General features: G+C 47.6%; 2 protein-coding genes, 1 non-coding gene and 1 pseudogene across 3 annotated transcripts in view; 1 reads left to right on the top strand and 3 right to left on the bottom strand.

Annotated features, from left to right (window-relative positions):
• Positions 1-16,537, bottom strand: SNAP29 (synaptosome associated protein 29). Its single transcript, XM_070400206.1, has 5 exons — positions 16,106-16,537; positions 11,451-11,647; positions 9,419-9,504; positions 6,606-6,704; positions 1-3,126 (listed from the first exon to the last, which is right to left on the bottom strand). Exons 1-5 carry the CDS (start codon positions 16,340-16,342, stop codon positions 2,969-2,971), a joined length of 777 nt encoding a protein of 258 aa, XP_070256307.1. The 5' UTR covers positions 16,343-16,537; the 3' UTR covers positions 1-2,968.
• Positions 4,633-4,719, bottom strand: LOC138998217 (U6 spliceosomal RNA; annotated as a pseudogene).
• LOC138998230 (small nucleolar RNA SNORA43) lies at positions 9,013-9,147 on the bottom strand. Its single transcript, XR_011469099.1, has one exon. It is a non-coding gene; the product is annotated as a small nucleolar RNA SNORA43 (small nucleolar RNA).
• Positions 16,538-16,740: 203 nt separating the features above from the next.
• PI4KA (phosphatidylinositol 4-kinase alpha) overlaps positions 16,741-17,868 on the top strand; it is a 96,918-nt gene continuing 95,790 nt past the window's right edge. Inside the window, 2 exon segments of the mRNA XM_070399853.1 lie at positions 16,741-16,780; positions 16,783-16,970. Coding sequence (XP_070255954.1) covers positions 16,741-16,780; positions 16,783-16,970 — 228 coding nt within the window.

Below are 17,868 nucleotides of genomic sequence, written 5' to 3'. Positions count from 1 at the left end.
TTGATTTAAAAACTTCACATTTTATTTTATGGAATATGGTCATTAAGTTGAAGGCATGGAGCATAAGAGCTGTTCTGATACAGACTCTGAAGAAAAGGCCCACCTTCCCATGAGCACTTTTAATGACTAGATCATGATTCTGTACATAAGACATTTCATCCATCAGAGCTGAAGATGCTCAACAACATTGCTAACTTTAAAAATTCTGCAGACAAGGTCTATGTAGGCAAACTATAAGCTGTTTACTAAATCGATGTAGTGTACACTTAAAATTACATACTCATAAAAAGAAGCTAAGAGAAATTAAAATACACTTCTGTATTTCTTGTCACCTAAGTTAAATTCAGGTCTCTTTTCCTACAGAATGCAAGAGACAACCCCAATGCTAAGTTACAAAACACTAAATATTCGAAACAGTTTCCACTGGAGAATGCACTTTTCTAAAGTTAGTAGCACATTTAACATATAACCAACCTAAAGTTAGAAAAGCTACCTTTTTGAAGGCACAGTTTGTTTTCAGCTCAAAAGTGGAAATAAAAATGCCTTATGGGCTCATTTAGCAAGGAGGACGGGTTCACTGGGCTTGTCTGTTGTACCAAAGCCCCCAACACCCAACCCTGGCCTGGGCACCTCTGAGTGTCTCTAGAGCAGCGGTCGCCAAGGTCATCCGAAAGGCTGGCAACCGCTGGTTTAAGGAAACCTTTGGAGCAGCGTTTGTCACCCGGTGGTCTGCGGACCACTGATGGTCCGTGAGGTCCGAAAGGTTGGCGACCGCTGCTCTAGAGGGTAGATGTTTTCTTTTTGATCATCACCATCATGTGCAAAGATTAAAGAGACTCCTTAGGTCTCCCCTTGTTCTCCGAAACACAACTTAGCTTTATAAAGTAGAATCACCAACAGGTCCTTAGGGGGTGTGGGAAAAGGGGTGAAGACCCAGCAGACAGAAGCTGCTGGCTAGCACATAGCTTAGAGACAGTCCCTTGGCAGAGCCTTAGAATTAGGGGATCTGAACAAAAACAAATGTGTCAGAGGAAGATAAACTTCTTTAAAAGTGAGAGCAACTCTCCTTCCATATACCTGGGTTAAAAATATGGGGTGAGGTGATTGGCTTCATCAAAGACAGGGAAGGTACATAAAATAAGGTGCTACTTTGCTTCAAGTCAGTTAAATCACTAATCCCATTAGGCATATGGAAGGTTGCAGAAGAGAATGTTTGGCAGTAAGATGGCCTTTATTTGAAAATAAAAAGCTTAGGTCTGCGGTATAATGACTGATCTCCATGAGTCTATGCCTCATAACAAGGAGAAACAATTATTACATGGAGGAAGGTGTTAAGCGAGGAAAAATACAGAAACAATTAGAATGAGTGGAAATGTAATTCCTGGCTGCTCTGTAGTCTGGCCTCATGTTTTTTAGCAGCCTTTTTGCTGAAAGCCCTGTGAACTTTAGTTTGGGCTGAGTACATGTTTAAAAATTTTTCCTTTTACCAGTTATGAAGAGAATAGTCATAATGAGCTCATCTGATAAATAAGTGTCTAACTTACTAGTAATTACTTTTAATCACATCCTCACGTCCTGGGATATTCATGACATGGATCATACTCCGAGGTGGCTGAAACTTGACAGTAAATATCTACTGATGGAGGCTGTCAGTACTTTTAGGAAGGTCATGCATTATGGGATGGACCTTTAACAAACGAATTGTTATATATATACTGATGCAGTGCTGCAGCACTTTAAAGAAGTTTCCTTTGCTTTAAGGGATTTGTTTATAGGCTACAAAATGGAAGTGGTGAAGGTCACTTAGCCAGTGCCATGTTTCAAGTTGAAAGGCACTGTTATTTAAAAATTGACCTAAACTGCCTTATTAAAATCAGTCCCTTTGAGCACTTTAACATCTTCAAAATATTTCAATTGATTTGTTTTTTAAAAACACAAAGTGCCTTGTGGCTTCAATTATTTTGTTGGAGTGCCAACACAAAAAGAATCCATTTAATTATAAAAATCAATTGTAATTAATGCTTTTAAGTGATTCTTTTTGTAATATGGAAGAACAAACTGGACCAGTTCAAAATGATAATGTAGGGCTTTCTCTTTCAGCCAAATCCTTTTATACAGTCAGCATCATTTGTGAGTTCCAGTCCTGAAACTGGCAGCAGAGAACCAAGCGCTGAGTCAAGTCACCTTGTAAGACATGTAAGGAGAGTGAGTGGGAACCCTGGATGGGTCAAGAGACCCAGGCACTGAGTGAACACTGTCATACTTAGGCTGGTCAGGGAGAGTCCAGAGGAGTGGAGGGCTCAGTGAAGGAAGACCACTGCTTGGCCATGTTTCTGTGATGCTCCATTCCCACCAACTACATAGTGCCCCCAGGTGGTCAGCCAGGCACAGCCTTGAGCCAGTGGAGAATCTGCCCCTAATCAGGAACAGTGTGTCAGAGATGAGGGCAATCGGGAAGAGGGAATATCAGATTCCCTGCGTATTTCCAGATGTCACAGAGAGCAGGGCTGCGAAATAAAGGTGTTGGGAAGGAAAGATCCTCCCACACAAACTGGCTCACAGGGTCCCTTCGCACTCTGACTCATGGGTAAGGCCTAGGAATGACATACCATAAACAGGGATTAAAATTCCACCCACATCTTTCCATATGCTCATTAAAGTCATAAATGCAATTTTTCCTTCTCATTCTAGCATGGTATTAATCAAAGGCCCACGATATTCAAGGCAAGGAGACTGTGCTCAGACTAAAATTCTAAGCATTCAGTTCAAAGAAGTGAGCGAGGTGTTGGCTCAGAAAAAGTGGGACGCACACTTCCTCGTAACAAAATCTCTTAAGACCCACTCGATTATAACATTTGCAAACACGTGTTAAATTACATACTAAAATAATAAATGAAATTTCTTGGGAACTTAAAAGAAGATCTTTCAAATGTTTTCATCGTAATGGAGTGGAAATTCTTCACTGTCTTTAAAGTTGTCGAACTTTTTTTTCTGTGCTTTTTATATTGACATCTAACTTGTCCACTTTGGTTGTGAGGCGGCCAATAATGTCATCTTGCTCCTCAATTTCTGTCTGCATCCCCAAGGCTATGTCCTTCAGCCGGCCCAGTCCTGTGGACAGCTCATCTGTGGGAAAGGAAAGGACATGCAGGTCTAAGCAAACAGTGATGGCATCGGGAACTGCTTCTTGTTCCCTTCCAGGTGTTCAGTGACATTTATTTTTTTAAGAGGAAGAGAGAGGGAGGGACAGAGAGAAAGAAACATCAATGATGAGAGAGAAACATCAATCAGCTGCCTTTTGCATGCCCCACACTGGGGATCGAGCCCATAACCCGAGCATGTGCCCTGACCGGGAATCAAACCGTGACCTCCTGGTTCATAGGTCGGTGTCAGCCACTGAGCCATGCCGGCCGGGCTGTTCAGTGACATTTAAATTACAAAGTCCTCTTCCTCACATAACAGGCTAATCTCCAGCGCTCTGGTTACATTTTCCAAAATATGTGCAAGTGAAAAGAAAATCTGTTTACTCAATAGAAAGTAGTATGTTCTTAATGTAAAATCCACTCTTCCCCACACTACCCACCAAAGTTAACCACTTGTTAATATAATGGTGTTTGTCCTTTTATAAACTTCATCTAGACCTACGTATTTTTTCAGCAACCTTTGAACCTTCTAGTAAATTGCTGCCAACTGCAAGATCAATTAGTACCCACGGAAAAGAGTACAGGGGGCCTGGAAACAAGTACCCTTCCTAGACCACATGAATATCTAGGAGAGGTACACTGGTTCTCAATAACCAGACCCACTGACTTGCTCTTCAGGGCCAAGAACTCCATGTCAGTGAGTGAATAAGTAGTGCCTGCTTTCCTTCCTTCCATCTCTAGCGCCCTGAAGCTAAATCAAGCACAGATCCACAGTGAAAAATATGAGGGTCCCAGTTTGGAAACATGTCTGAGATAGACCTGGGAATCCTGTGCAACGGGAGCCCCTGTATCCACCAGACTCAAAAGGATTGAAGTGCTGAGGTGCTGGGTTCCTTCAGAGATGCCAGTTGGCTGAGCCCCAGGTAACTGTGGAGTACACTGCTTTTGGCAAAGGTTCAACTCTTGTGCAGGTTACATCATTACTGTTGAAATTCAAATTGAAACACAACAAGTCCCACTTCCACCCAGGGGAAGTGTAGCATGAGAGGAAATCCAGGCTAATTCCACTGGGCCCGAGTGTGAATTCTGACTCTGTTCCTTAGGTGAGCTCTGGCCTGCCCAGGACCCTGACCACAGCTGAGGTGAGCCCCCTGTGAGAGAAAGGCCCCCGGGAGCACCTGGCCACAAGACCCCTTTCTGAACTCATTCTATTTCCCTCATTAGGTTGGTCCACTATTGGTAACAAATCTTTTCCTTCTGTTCTAAAAAGTTGTAAAATCAATCTCACATTTGTTTTCAAGAGGGATAATGTCGATAAGGTTGTGGCCAGTCTTAGGAGTACATGAAAGGCTTACCTGGTACAGATGGCCTAAAGAGAACTGAGGGTAAGTTGGGGGCAAGAGGCATGCAGAGGGATTCTGGGATTCCCTGATGAGGCTGTGTCAACTTTAAAAATGAGTCTTTTTATCTTTCCTTTTTTCTTTTAAAAATAAATATGGAATGTTTCACGAATTTGCATGTCATCCTTGCGCAGGGCCATGCTAATCTTCTCTGTATATATGCTGCCGAAGAGAGCACTAGAATTGAGACTTGACTTGATTCTCTCTGGGTGAAGATGAAGCCTCTTTCCTAGGTTTCATGACTCTGTGTGTGTGTGCGTGCACTCACACACGTGCACCTGCACCTGGGGAGTAGGAATGGGCATGTCCAGAGCTGCTTTCTGCCCTTTTACTAAGAATAAGAGGGCAGGAAAGAGCCAGAGGAAAGACAGATGAGGAGGTGCTTTGTAAGCCTTTTAACTGCTAAATTGCAGATAAAACACTAAGTGAAAAAAGGCCAGAATTCACAAATATTGGCACTGGCACCACAAATCTAAACAGGATCAATGAAAGAAGGATAGTCTTCAGCCCTATGATTCCTGAGTTTATTTTGTAAATTAAAAAAAAAAATAAATCGGTTTTAGAGAGAAAGAGAGAACCTGTGAGGTCTCCCAAGGCCTTAGGAAGCTTATCAGCAGCTGGGACACCAGCCAGAGGGGAGGTTCCTGTTCATGCAGCAAAGGTCAGAGGAGGCAATACTGAGACACCACCTTGAATAATCACATGAAAGTGGCTCACAAAGTCAACCCCTAGTGTTTGCACCCACAACACTCCTACATTTGAACTTCAAATGACTGACTTTGCTCCCTTCATTCAAAAAATAATCATTGAGTGCTTGCCTCCTAGGCCCTGGGTGCAAAGTGGTGACAAACTGAAATAGTTCTGTGTTCTCGGGAATTTATAGTCTCATCAGGATGACATCAGATAAGCCACTGTAGTGGAAACAATAGGGTGCTCTGATAGACAAGAGGCCGCCACATTAAAGCAAGGCTGAGAGCATGAGAAGGAGCCAGCCTGCAGAGTGGGAAGAAGGACACTCCATGCAGATGGCAGCTGTGGGCAAGTAAAGAACTCAGAGTGATGAGGGCAGGAGTGCGGAGAGGCAGGCAGGGACCAGAGGCCAGAGCAAGAGACCTGGACAGTAAGGAACCCAGCTGCGTGGCCAATGTGCTATAAGGGCCACATGAGTGCTTGCTCTTACCAGGACAGGCAGTTTCCTACGTGCTTGATCATGTTGCTCATGTACCCCCTACCCAGTCTTCAGAGGCAGGTTCTGTTCCTGAGCCTGGTTTGCAGGGGAGAAAATGGGGCTCTGCATGCCAGGTGGTAAGAATGAAGTGAGCAGGGTTCCGGCTGCACTGTGTGGCCTCTCAGGGACTCCTGGTCCCTGCTGATGTCATAATCCACACAAGAGGTGAGAATGAAAAGAAGTGAACAGACTCTAGAGCAGTGATGGCGAACCTATGACACGTGTGTCAGAGGTGACACGAGAACTCATTTTTTTGGTTGATTTTTGTTAAATGGCATTTACATATATAAAATAAATATCAAAAATATACATCTTTGTTTTACTATGGTTGCAAATATCAAAAAATTTCTGTACGTGACACGGCGCCAGAGTTAAGTTAGGGTTTTTCAAAATGCTGACACATGCCCTGATCGGTTTGGCTCAGTGGATAGAGCATTGGCCTGGGGACTGAAGGGTCCCAGGTTCGATTCCGGTCAAGGGCATGTGCCTTGGTTGCGGGAGGCAGCTGATTGATGTGTCTCTCTCATCGATGTTTCTAACTCTTTATCCCTATCCCTCTCCCTTCCTCTCTGTAAAAAATCAATAAAATATATTTTTAAAAAAATGCTGACACGCCGAGCTCAAAAGGTTCGCCATCACTGCTCTAGAGAACGAGGGGTGAGACGGACACAATTTGTAGTGGATCTGACATGTGATCAGGGAAAGGCAGGCACCAGGTTTTAGTCCTGAGAACTTGGGTGCCTACTAGTGGATTGGCTGGTTTGGCTGAGCTGCCTGGAAGACAAGTATCCCGAGTAAGGGATCCGTGGAGGCTGGTGCAACTTTCAGTCTTACCTAGATTGTTGTCAATCTTCTGGTGATAGGCTCGAAGGTGTGGGTTCTTCGGGTAAGCCTCGGTACTCAAAGCAGAAACGGTCCCTTCAGGGATGGGGTCTGAGTTTAGAAAGAAATACCAGGAGAACTTTTAACTGATGTCTCTAGAAATGTTGCTTCACTAGATTAATCTTAATCTGCAAAATGGGTGGACAGAATAAGGTCAATGAACCAGAAGCCAATCGAAGAGATGAGTGTGTGAATGGATAACATGCAGGGGCAGGAGCCCTGGGGGAGGGAGAGATGCTTCCTCAGGGCATCCTTTCAGAATCAAAGACCCTTAAGCTACAAGTGACCTGGTCAGACACAGACACCCAAGCTCAGAAGACACAGATACATTCAAGTAATAATATGGCAGTGGAACTGCCACAATGCACAACCACACATGCTTGTGGACACAGTCTAAAGGACAAGGTTTAAAAATGAAAATTGTTAGGTTATAGAGATGGAATAATGGGCATTTTTTTGAAACTTATTTCTACTTCTTTGCAATTCAAACAAAATAAGAAAAAAAGAAATGATAAATAATGTACTATACATTTACCCCTAGAAATACTGAACAATACTGAAGCCATTCTACACAATGTCATTTTCTTTCTTTTTTTTTTGAGTCTCTTAAAACATGCCAAATAAAAACTTCCATTAATTCCTTGGTTGTAGGGCTCCTGCTCCACCTCTTTAGGGTATGAAGACCTTGATTTTTTCCCAGGTTTATTTTAGTTTTCTTTTATTTTGTCCCATGGTTTTTGCCTTTGCAGACTGAACTGCACTGATCTCAGCCTTTCCTGACCCCTGGCTCTTCCTCCATCAGGCCTCTCCTTAGCTGTGCCAACCATGACAGTAGTGGATTCTGATGCTTCCAGGGTGTGTCCTACTTTCCTTGAAGGCATCTAGAAAGCACAGAAAGCATCTGGTTTCTGGAGCCCTCCCTTGTGCCTTGCTCTCTAGGGGTCTACAGAAGCCCCAAGAAGGCCTAAATTCCTTTTTGGGTAAGGAATGTTTCTGGGCCGGTCATTTGATATCAACAGGATGATTTCAAACAAAACATTCTACCTTGCACACCTTTTCCATGCCGTTGCTTCTCCCCTCACTCAAGCTTGGGGGCTATATTAGTCTCCAACTGCTGCTCTAACAAACTTACCCTTCAGTTCTGCAGGTTGGAAGTCCAACACGGGTCTCACTGGGCTAAGATCAAGGTGTCAACAGGGTTGTGCTGGAGGATCTTGGGCAGAATCCAATTCCTAGCCTTTTCCAGCTTCTAGAGGTCACCTGCATTCCTTAGTAATGGCCCATTCCTCCATCTTCAAAGCCAGCAGCGTAGCATCTCCAGTCTCCCATTATGACACTCCCTCTTCTGCCTCCTTTTCCACTTAGAAAGGACCTTTGTGACTATACTGGGCCCAACTGGATAACCTAGGACCGTGGTCGGCAAACCACGGCTCTTGCGCCACATGCGGCTCTTTGGCCCCTTGAGTGTGGCTCTTCCACAAAATACCACATGTGGGCACGCACGTACAGTGCGATTGAAACTTAGGTGGCCCATGTGCAGAAGTCAGTAGTTTGTGGAAGAGCCAGTATTTTGTGGAAGAGCCATACTCAAGGGGCCAAAAAGCTGCATGTGGCTCGAAAGCCGCAGTTTGCCGACCACTGACCTAGATAATCTCCCCACTTCAAGTCAGTTGATTAGCAACTATAATTCCCTCTGCAACTATATTCCCCTTTTGCCATATAACATAGCATTCATACAGGGGCTGGGATTAGGATTGGACATCTTTAGGGAGCCATTATTATACTACCCATAGGGGTTTTCTTGCAGTTGGCTTTTCTTTATTTAAAAAAAATATTTTTTACAGTGGGTCATACCTGCCACCCCAGTAGGGTTACAGCCCCCCTCTCCCCAGTACCCTGGCTAGGACAATCATTTGCAGTTACCATTGGCCCACTGAGGGGATCCACGTGGGGCCCGACTCCCAACTCATGGACAGGCAAATGCTGGGAGCGAACCTCTGGCACCCCCACCCCACTCCTAACTGACCAAGCCCCTCCCGCTCCCTAAAGTGCACTGCTTGTCTCAGGGTCTCCAGTGTGGGTGCTCATGTGCCAGGTGGCTCCCAACCACCCACCCAGGACCACAAGGAGTGCACACCCGCCCAGCCCTATGAACCCTCCAGGAAGGAGCCCCTGTGCTGGTCAGCCCCACTGTGTTTGCCACGTGCATCTGCACCCACCCCACCAAACAGCCTTGTCGTCCAGAGGAAAAGCAAAAGCAGTGCTGAGGGTTCCGCCCGCGGTTCCCAAGTGTAAGCCTGAGCACAGGTCTGTCGGCCGCGCACGTGGACCCCAAACGCCAGCCAGCCGGGTGTGCCAGGAATGTCAGGCTACAAACCATTCTTAGTGCCCACTGTTCTGAGCACTGAGCGTAGAAATAGCCACTTCCTCTGTGCCCTGGCGTCACAGGTGCAGCACGGCAGCCGCGTCTGTGGTGCCGCAGGTCCAGCACCCGCAGGGCAGCTTGCAATTGGCTTTTCACTGCCAGAACTCAGGCTCATTTTCAATGGGACACAGGCTCCCACTTCATCATTCCACCCTCCAAAGTAATGCACACCTCCAGCTCCCTGAGAGTGACGCTGGGTCCCTAACACCTGTCATCCAGCATGTGGGATGGCAGCAGCTGAAAGTCCCTGCTGCCCGCCCCCATCCATCAGGGCCAACACCAAATCCAGAGGTCTCCCCACAGAAGACAAATGTGGGAGGAAGCACAGGTCCCCACTAACCTGAGTCATTCAGCTTCCTGAGGTTTGGGTGGCTGGCCTGGTACTGTGCCTCCTGTTCTTTACTTGTATTTATAGCTTCTTTCAATCTTTTGATAAAAGTTAAGATAAAAGGGAAACTTTAGAAAGGAAAAACAGTTATGATAGTACAGTCAATCTTTCTAAGTAATGCCTGTGTGAGAAAATCAAATATTTCCTCTGACCAAAGCAGGAATTCCATCAGCACGGCTGGGAGCCCCACTGGCCATGTGGCAAGCGTGCAAGACACCGGCTTTAGAAGCGAAGCATCTGGTTAGGTGGCCCTCCCTCAAGAAAACAAGGACTCTAGTCCCAGGTGGAAGAGGAACATATGAAAAAACCAACTTGGTGCTTTAGACTGGGACTCAGCAAACTTTGACCCTCAGGCCATATCCGGCCCACCACCTGTTTTTGTACGGGCACAAGCAGAGAATGGCCTTTACAGATGTCCATTGGCAATCAATTAAATGATGGGGAACCCTAACACTGAACCTCACTTAAGAATTTCAGTTTTCCATTAAGAGACCTGTATTACACAAAAATTGTACTCAATTATTATTTCCCTCAATTAACTGACTTATCACTAAATTTTATTTTCTCGTTATGTCTCTACAAAATATCTTTGATTTTTGCTTCCTAGCCTGCAAAGCCTAACTCCAGCTGTAAGCAGGGACTTCTCTTGGCAACTCAGAGATACTCAGCTTGCACCCAACACCCCACTGAATCCCCACAGGTGTGGCACGCGTCTCCAAAGCTGGGCCTCTCACACAGTCTGCGCTTCTCCACCTCTGCTAACCAGTAGCCTGGCCACTTCATCAGCCAAGCTGAAATCCAGTTATCCTCCATTTTGGCCCTCCTTCTACATGAACCATGCAAACAAAAGTCCTCTTACTCTCCCATGTACCTCCAAAACCTGGCCAGACTCTGCCAGGCTAATGGTTTTGCAGGCCCCAGTGCTCTATGATGTGTAGAATAGAGCAGGACCTTCTGAAATCTGAGGTTTTCATCACTCCTGGATGGTGACGTACCCGGGAATCGGGGTCCCTCCTCTCTGGTTCCAGGTGTGTCACCCCAGAACTGCAACTGCCAAGTCACCTACGTTGAGCATCTGACCCCTGGTGGTCAGTGCGCATCATAGCTACCAGTCAGAGCATCTGCCCCCTGGTGGGCATTGCGTGTCATAGCTACCGGCTGGTCGGTTGCTTAGGTTTTTGTATAGATAGTTTTTATAATAAAAACAGACACCGACCTGAGATATGAATAGTACTAATCTATTTTAGCAGAAACTCATTTCTTTTTTAAAGAAAGATATTTTTATTGATTTCAGAGAGGGAAAGAAATATCCATGATAAGAGAGAATCATTAATCAGCTGCCTCCTGCACACCCCCTCCTGGGGGTTGAGCCTGCAACCCGGGTATGTGCCTTTGACTGGACTCAAACCCGAGAACTTTCAGTCTGCAGGTTGACCCTCTATCCAGAGAGCTAAACCAGGTAGGGTGATTCTTTTATTTTTTTTTAATGTTATTTAAATGCCTGTCAAAATCACATGCATGATTTCATTATATTCTACCCCAAAATTTTGAGAATAATCTCTAATTTTAAAATGAAAATCAATTGGCAACTTGGATTAAAATGGAAAAGTTCACTATAAAGATTTTTTAAAGCAAAAATTTGGTCAAGTGAGTCACATCTTTCTGAAGTGAATATTCTCTCCTTCAAAATACTGGGGGGGGTCACAGCTACTGGAGCAGTAATTTTACTGGAGACCCATTTACTGATGCTGAATTTGCAGACTGGATGTCAATCAAGTGAAGGTAATTGGGAGTACTGGAGAAATATGTAGGGGTGGCTTGTCCTGCTTGTTTTAAATTGTTTGAAGAGGAATTCCTCCTCATGAGAAACTTACAAGGTTCTTGGATTTCTTTAAGGCACTAGAAGTGGCCTGAGGGTCTTGGCTATTTGCACTAAAACCCACTTTCTGCTACTTCACCTCAGGACGGCTGAAAACCCACTCACCTGCTGTTGGGCTGGGGGATGAGGGTGCCATTCTGTTCAGGTGTAGTCTCTGCTGGTTTAGATTTAAAGTAATTGACGAGTCCCCCGAACACACTCTTAATGCTGTTAATGTGCTTCTGACTGATTTTCAAATCTTGATCCATTTTGTCCACCATCTTCTCTGTGCGTTCTAAGACTCCTCGCTGACGGACGAGCTCCTGGGAAAAACCAAAGGCGATGGCATTATATGTTTTTGAAATGAAGCTGAATAGGCACTTAGGGCAGCTGGGGGTGGGAATGGTGGCCAGGGCTTTGGCTTCCCTGACAGTGAACTCTCCCATCACAGTTCAGCTCATCTTATAAACGACTTACCCTCCCACCTTGGCCTGTCCACCTCAATTTGGAGAGTCACAGCAGTAATAAGCACCTGACAAAGAAAATCTTCTTCAATTCATAGTGAGATTTTTTTTGTTTGTTTACAAGTGACACAGTCTTTCAAACTCTCAGAGTCTACAACACTGTGCTGACTCAGTAAGGTAACCAAGCATCTTATTTAGATGTTGTGACAGAAGCACAGAGAAATATGTAGGGGTGGCTGGTCCTGCTGTGAGGCTGGAAGGCCAGGAAGTGAGTGCTGCTTTGGTCTTTGGAAGGTTCTATGAGCTGGAAGCTGGAGTCTACTGTAGGTGATCTGGTCAGAAAGCCAGCAGAGGAGGAACTTCTATTAAATCCTCCTCCCAGGCAGAGGGAAGGACTGGTTTCCGTGTATCTGTGACCTAGTTCTAATCAACGAGGATGAGGGCTTGGCAGAACAAATACCAAGAGCGCCAGGATAGAAAGAATAGACCAGACAGGCCCTGCACCCCAGCCACTACAAAGGCAGGCCCCAAATGCTCCCGTCCCAAGGCATGCTCCCATCCCTCAGAAGAGGGTCATGTCAGGGCTTCTCTATTGGTTCCTGTGAGAATGGGAAGTCACCTAAGAGACAAGGGTGACTGTGAACTCTACAAAGTGCCCTCAGTGTAAAGGGCACACACACAAAGCTCTTAGCTCAGGTGTTAGCATTCCAGGTGATTCCCCCTCTTCCTTGAGCCCCAAAAGGAATTTTCTAAAGTTTAACTGGAAAAGAAAATGGTTGAAGGAAAAATCTGATTGGAGATACAATGCTGAGGGACAGCAGAGAGGAGAATCTCAATTCCTCTTGGGCTTGTGGCTCTTTGTCAAACAGAGATTCCTGATAGAACAAGGGGAAGTAGAAAGACAGCTGAAGACCTGTGAGGGTGTACACTGCCCAATGTGAGATGATACCTGCGCGATGAAGTATGTCTAAGGGTCATGTGCGGCTGTGAGGACACTAGGGAGTCATGGCTGGCAGAGTGCTCTTTGAAAACCCACACACAATGACAGAGGCCCTGCAAGGTAAGCCCCTGACAGGGACTCCACATGGTTTAGGAGGGTGGGGTCAGGGAGGCTCCCCAAAGGGGTGAGAAACTGATAGCTGAGAAGTTAGGTAATCAGAGGGTCAGGTGGGGCAAAAGGATCGGGGGCAGGAGGGGTAGCTGGTGCAGTGGCCTGGAGCGGCAGGGCCACTGGGGGAACTGAGAGAGGAAGAGAAACTATATGTGGTGAGCATGATAGGGAGCAAGGTTGTGGGCTTGATCCCCAGTATAGGACCTGCAGGAGGCAGCCGATCAAGGATTCTCATCACTGATGTTTTTCTCTCTTTCTCTTTCTCTCTCTCTCCATTAATCTCTGAAATCAATTATATATATATATTAAAAAAAAAAAACACGTCACTGGTTTGATTCCCAGTCAGGGCAGATGTCTGGGTTGCAGGCTCAATCCCCAGCAGGGGCATGCAGGAGGCAGCTGAGAGATGCTGATGTTTCTCTCTCATTGATGTTTATCTCTCTCTCTAAAATAATATATTTAAAAAAACACACCTAAAGAACTGACAGTAAGTGCCTGCTGTGGGGGCAGAGGGATAGGAGGAAATTTCATAGCCCTCTGTATGTTTTGAAATTTGAACCCTGGATTATCGCTTCACAGAAATTAAACCTTAGGAAAGAAAATAAATAAATTACACTTGCAAAGTAGAAGAGCTGAGTGGCCCACAAGTCTCCCTATGGTTCTGGAGTGTGCTTACCAGGCCAGCCCAGTGTGACTGCTCTGTCCTGCCTACTTCTCCTCTGTCCTTTGGCAATCTTAACCTGTGGCTAGTCTTTGTGAGAAACAAACCCTGCTTGGTTTCCCACGAGAAGGCAGCTCTCCTTTGCTAAAGGTGACTTGACTAAGTGATTTTCCTACTTTTGCCAAAGCTAGGACTGAATTATAACCTTCCCAACCCAGCATTATTTGTAAACTCCTATCCTCTATAAAAATCTGTCATGTTTTGACTTCACAGTGCTGGGTATCCAGCAGGCACCTGTCTCTAAGCTGGGAGGTGAGCAGGTGACTCGGGTCTGCTGGGAACTACACTGTGCAGGAAGAGCTCACCTATCCCACCCACCACAGCCACTCTGAGTGGAATGAAAGAGAGATGAGGATGATTGGAAGACGGTTTGGTGAGTATGAAGTAGGGTGGGGCAGGGGTGCTGACCATTCCTGCCTCTGATAATTGAGAACTTAGAAAAATTCAACAAGCAACCATGCTAATGAGAGAGCCTGTCACTAATCATACTGTACCTCTTAGAGCAACACCAGCTTGGCCCAAGCTAAGCCTCACAGGTTGAGGTGCCACTCTGTGTCTGCTCTCACAGTCCCTACTGTATAGAGAGAAGGGCCCCTGGGGGCAGCATGGGGTGTGTGTTAACATAATCCTTACGAAAACAACTCATATCATCTATGTTTTTGGCTCTCTTGAGTTATGAGACCCACCCTTCCCTCTAGAACACAAAAGGCTCCTTAGCTGCCTCCTCCAGGCTCTTACCTCCTGCTCATGTGCATCACTTCCCTGCCGAAGGGGGGAGAGGGGGGTGGTGGCGGCCTAGGAGCTCTGGTTCCAGGCCAGTGCCTCTGCATTACTCTTTTTTCCCTGGGAACATCCATCTTCCTCCTCACTCCTCTTGTCTAAACCTTAGCCATAAAAACCAGATTCAACCTTATCTGCTGTTATACCTGAGACTGTGTATCATTCTGATTTCCTCCTTCATTTGTTCTCACTGTTTGCATGTATGTCTCTTCAAACAGTTTTTAGTTGGATTCCTTGGGCCTGGGACACTCAATCAAGTGACCCCTCCACCAAGGCCCTAAGACCTCAGCAATCTTCCCAAATCTGAGTCAACACTTCCCATTTGCACTCAAAAATAGGAATCCAGTAGATATGGCATGTAAGAACCACAAGCTAAACTTCCTCAACAAGGCCAAAGACAGGAAGGTGAGCCACGTAGGGGAGGGGAATCATCCAAGAAAGGGGCAATGGGGAAATGAAGGCGATGACTATTTGAGAAGTTAATCAATGTACCTCAAACTGCCCAAGACCATAAGTGATCAGATCAGAATGAATTTTGCCAGGGAAGAAAGTTACAAGGAGACCGTGGAGAAATACAACACTTTAGTTTCTAGCATTACATTTCAAAGCTACATATGCCTAAGATGAATTATTCTTAGCTGACATATCAATAATCTACTAATTTTATTTACAAAGAAAATAATTTACAATGAATTTTTTTAAAACTTAAAGAAAAAAAATGCCTACACAAAACCATCTCATTAGTAGGCAGAGGAGGAATGTGGTGCCTAAGAAAGAACAATCCTGCCCTGGTCGATGTGGCTCCGTTGGTAGAGCATCCACCGGTGCACCAAAATGTTGCCAGTTTGATTCCTGGTCATGGGACATGCCCGGGTTGTGGGCTCGATCCCGGGTGCAGGGTGTGCTGTGCGCTGGCACCAATGTTTCTCTCTCTCTCCCTCCCTCTCTAAAAATCAATAAACTATTCTTTAAAAAAGAAAAGAACCACCCTCACATAAGGTTCTACTCTGAAATTCTGTACAGATGGAGAGAACTGACAAATGTGAGTTGGAACAATGGACTGTCCCAGCCACACGCTGTCTGTTTAGATCTTGGTTTGGATTTGAGACGTAAAGATAAGGCCCTACACTGGCCCACAGTCCTGCTCTGGCTCACTCAGCCCGTGTCCAGGCAGACAAGACCTCACCACCTCCACTGGCAAGCGGTCACTGATGGGAAAAAGCTCAAGGCCCATTTGGGTTTATGCTTCAGACACCAGCAGGCACACAGACCTCACTCGTTCTGGGTCTCTGGGGGAGGAATGGCTGAAGCCCTTGGGCCAGACTTCCGACCAGAAAATTATGCACAAGAAACAGACCCTCCATTTCCCTAACCCAGGCTCGGCTGCTCAGAATTTTTTACTTACCTGGACAGTGTGGAGTGTGCCTTTGAACTAGGAGTAGGAAAAAAAAAAAAAAAGAACCAACTAAGCAGTCTAATGGCTAAGGAAGATTCCTGGGGCAAACTGCCTCTTTCAAGTACTCAAGACGCACAGCTCGTTACAAAGCTAACAAGTTACTACAAATCATCAAGTCACTAAAGCACAAGAACCTATTCTAGGCGATTCGAGAATTGTCCGAAGATCGTGAACGAAATATTTCTTGACCCCGTATGACAATGCAGATTGGCGGGTCCAGGTCCAGCCCCAGCCCTGCCCCAGGCTCACCTCGGAAGAGGCGACCCCGATCTTCTCGGACTCATACACGAGCGACAGGGACCTGCCGGTGCTGGCGGCCGTGGCCTCGGCCCTACGCAGCACCTCCTGCCGCAGGTACTGCTGCCGGTCCCCAGGCGCGCTGGGCCCGGCGGAGAGGTCGCGGACGTCCTTCCACGGTGCCGGCGGGGCGCCCTCATCCTCCGCGTCGTCGTCGAAGGGGTTGTAACTCTTGGAGTAGGCCGACATGGTGCCGGCGCTCGGCTCGGTCAGGGCAGGAGCAGGAGGTGCTCGGCCGAGGCGAGGAACGGCCTTTCCGGGTCCGCAGGGGTCCCGGCTGCCCTCCCGAGGCCGTTCGGAGGCGCCCACCACCCTGCAGCTCCACGGGACCGCCGCCCTCCGTCCAGCGCCGCGACCGCCCGTCGACTCGGCGGTCGCAGCGAGAGTTTCTTCCGCGCGTCGTGCGTGCGTGACCTCGCGTCAGGAGCCAACCATCGTGCCCAGCGGCGTGGGGGGGGGGGAACCACGCCTGGCGTGCGCCGCCTGACCTATTGCAAGGCTGTTCTCCCCCCTCTAGTGGTGGGACCGCCCACGGCCACGCCCCAACAAATTTCGGCAACAGAGAGGTCACGTGGTGGGGAAGCCGGATGCGGCCGCGCCTGCGCAGTGAGCTCCGGCGTTCGCGGGCCGGTGCGGGAAGCTGGCGGGCTGCGCCGCTGTGCGCGTGATGATGGCGGCGGCGGCGGCGGCCCGGGGAGGCGGCGGCTCCAGCTGCGGCTCCGGCTCCGGCTCCAGCGCCACGCGGGGTTTCTATTTCAACACGGTCCTGTCATTGGCCCGCTCCCTGGCCGTGCAGAGACCTGCATCCTTGGAGAAGGTAGCCTGGGCCGACCCGGCCGCAGGCTGACAGAAGGGGGCTGGGGCGCCAATGGGGCGGGGGGGGGCGGGGGGAGCTGGGCGAAGGTCTGCAGGAGGCCAAGAAGGGGGTCTCGTACTGCCTGTGACAGGAGGGGTCTCGTGAGCCGAGGTGGTCTGTGGGCGGAGGGGGTTGGAAAGAGACGGGCTGGAGGGGGAGTGGGCGGCGTGGAAGCAGAGGCGGGGCGCTGCGGTGGGTGGGTGGGCGTGGGAGGGGCGTGTGAAATACAGGCCGGGGTTCGAACGGAGGGGGCACCTTGTGACATCGCTGGGGCGGGGGCGGCAGTGAGGGGCAGTGGCAAGAGTTAAAGGACCAGAGTGAACATCTGGGTCTCTGCTCCCGACTTTCCCTGCTTTTAATTCCGTGACTTTGGCGGGATGCCTTTCTTGTAAAATGGGGGTTGCTCTCACCTGCCTTGCCCGCTTCACGGGATTGTCGTGAAGGGCAGATGAACTGGTGTCTCGGAAAGTGCTTTCTGAAATGCAGATGCGCTGCGCATTGTTTTTCTGTGACACTAGAGCGGGCCTTCGGTTGGGGAAAAGACCGTGTGTTTACCGTGGCAGGGAAGCAGGAGCGAACTGTCAGTGGGCAGAGACCTGAAGTGGGGATTGCTTCAGAGGAAGAAGAACTTAGGCCGGAGCGATCCTTATCTTGGGAGAAAGGTGAAAGGCAACTCAAAGGTGTGCCTGGGATGGTGGGAAGAGCGTGGATTTTAGCCAGACCTAAGTTCGGTCCCTGCATTCACTCACTATGCATTGTCTTAGACAAGTTACTTCAGCTCGGAGCCCGTTTCCTTATCTCTGAAATGAAGTGGTTCTTGAGGATTAAATGACTTCAGGCCTAAAGTGCCTTGCACCAG

The sequence above is a fragment of the Myotis yumanensis genome, unplaced genomic scaffold (assembly GCF_028538775.1).
Source record: "Myotis yumanensis isolate MYYU_CA2020_CCGP unplaced genomic scaffold, mMyoYum1.0.hap1 SCAF_19, whole genome shotgun sequence".
NCBI classification, from domain to species: Eukaryota; Metazoa; Chordata; class Mammalia; order Chiroptera; family Vespertilionidae; genus Myotis; species Myotis yumanensis.
The sequence above is the reverse complement of the archived record's forward strand: the minus strand, read 5'-3'. Positions and strand labels throughout refer to the sequence as shown.

What these genes read in the sequence shown, in the direction of transcription:
- SNAP29 (XM_070400206.1), bottom strand. Translation starts at nt 16,342, where the DNA reads ATGTCGGCCTACTCCAAGAGTTACAACCCCTTCGACGACGACGCGGAG. An exon ending in CAGGAAGCTGAATGACTCAG is followed by an intron (nt 6,705 to 9,418) that starts GTTAGTGGGGAC and finishes TTCTAAACTCAG; the next exon opens with ACCCCATCCCTGAAGGGACC. An exon ending in GAAGATTGACAACAATCTAG is followed by an intron (nt 3,127 to 6,605) that starts GTAAGACTGAAA and finishes CCTTTCCCACAG; the next exon opens with ATGAGCTGTCCACAGGACTG.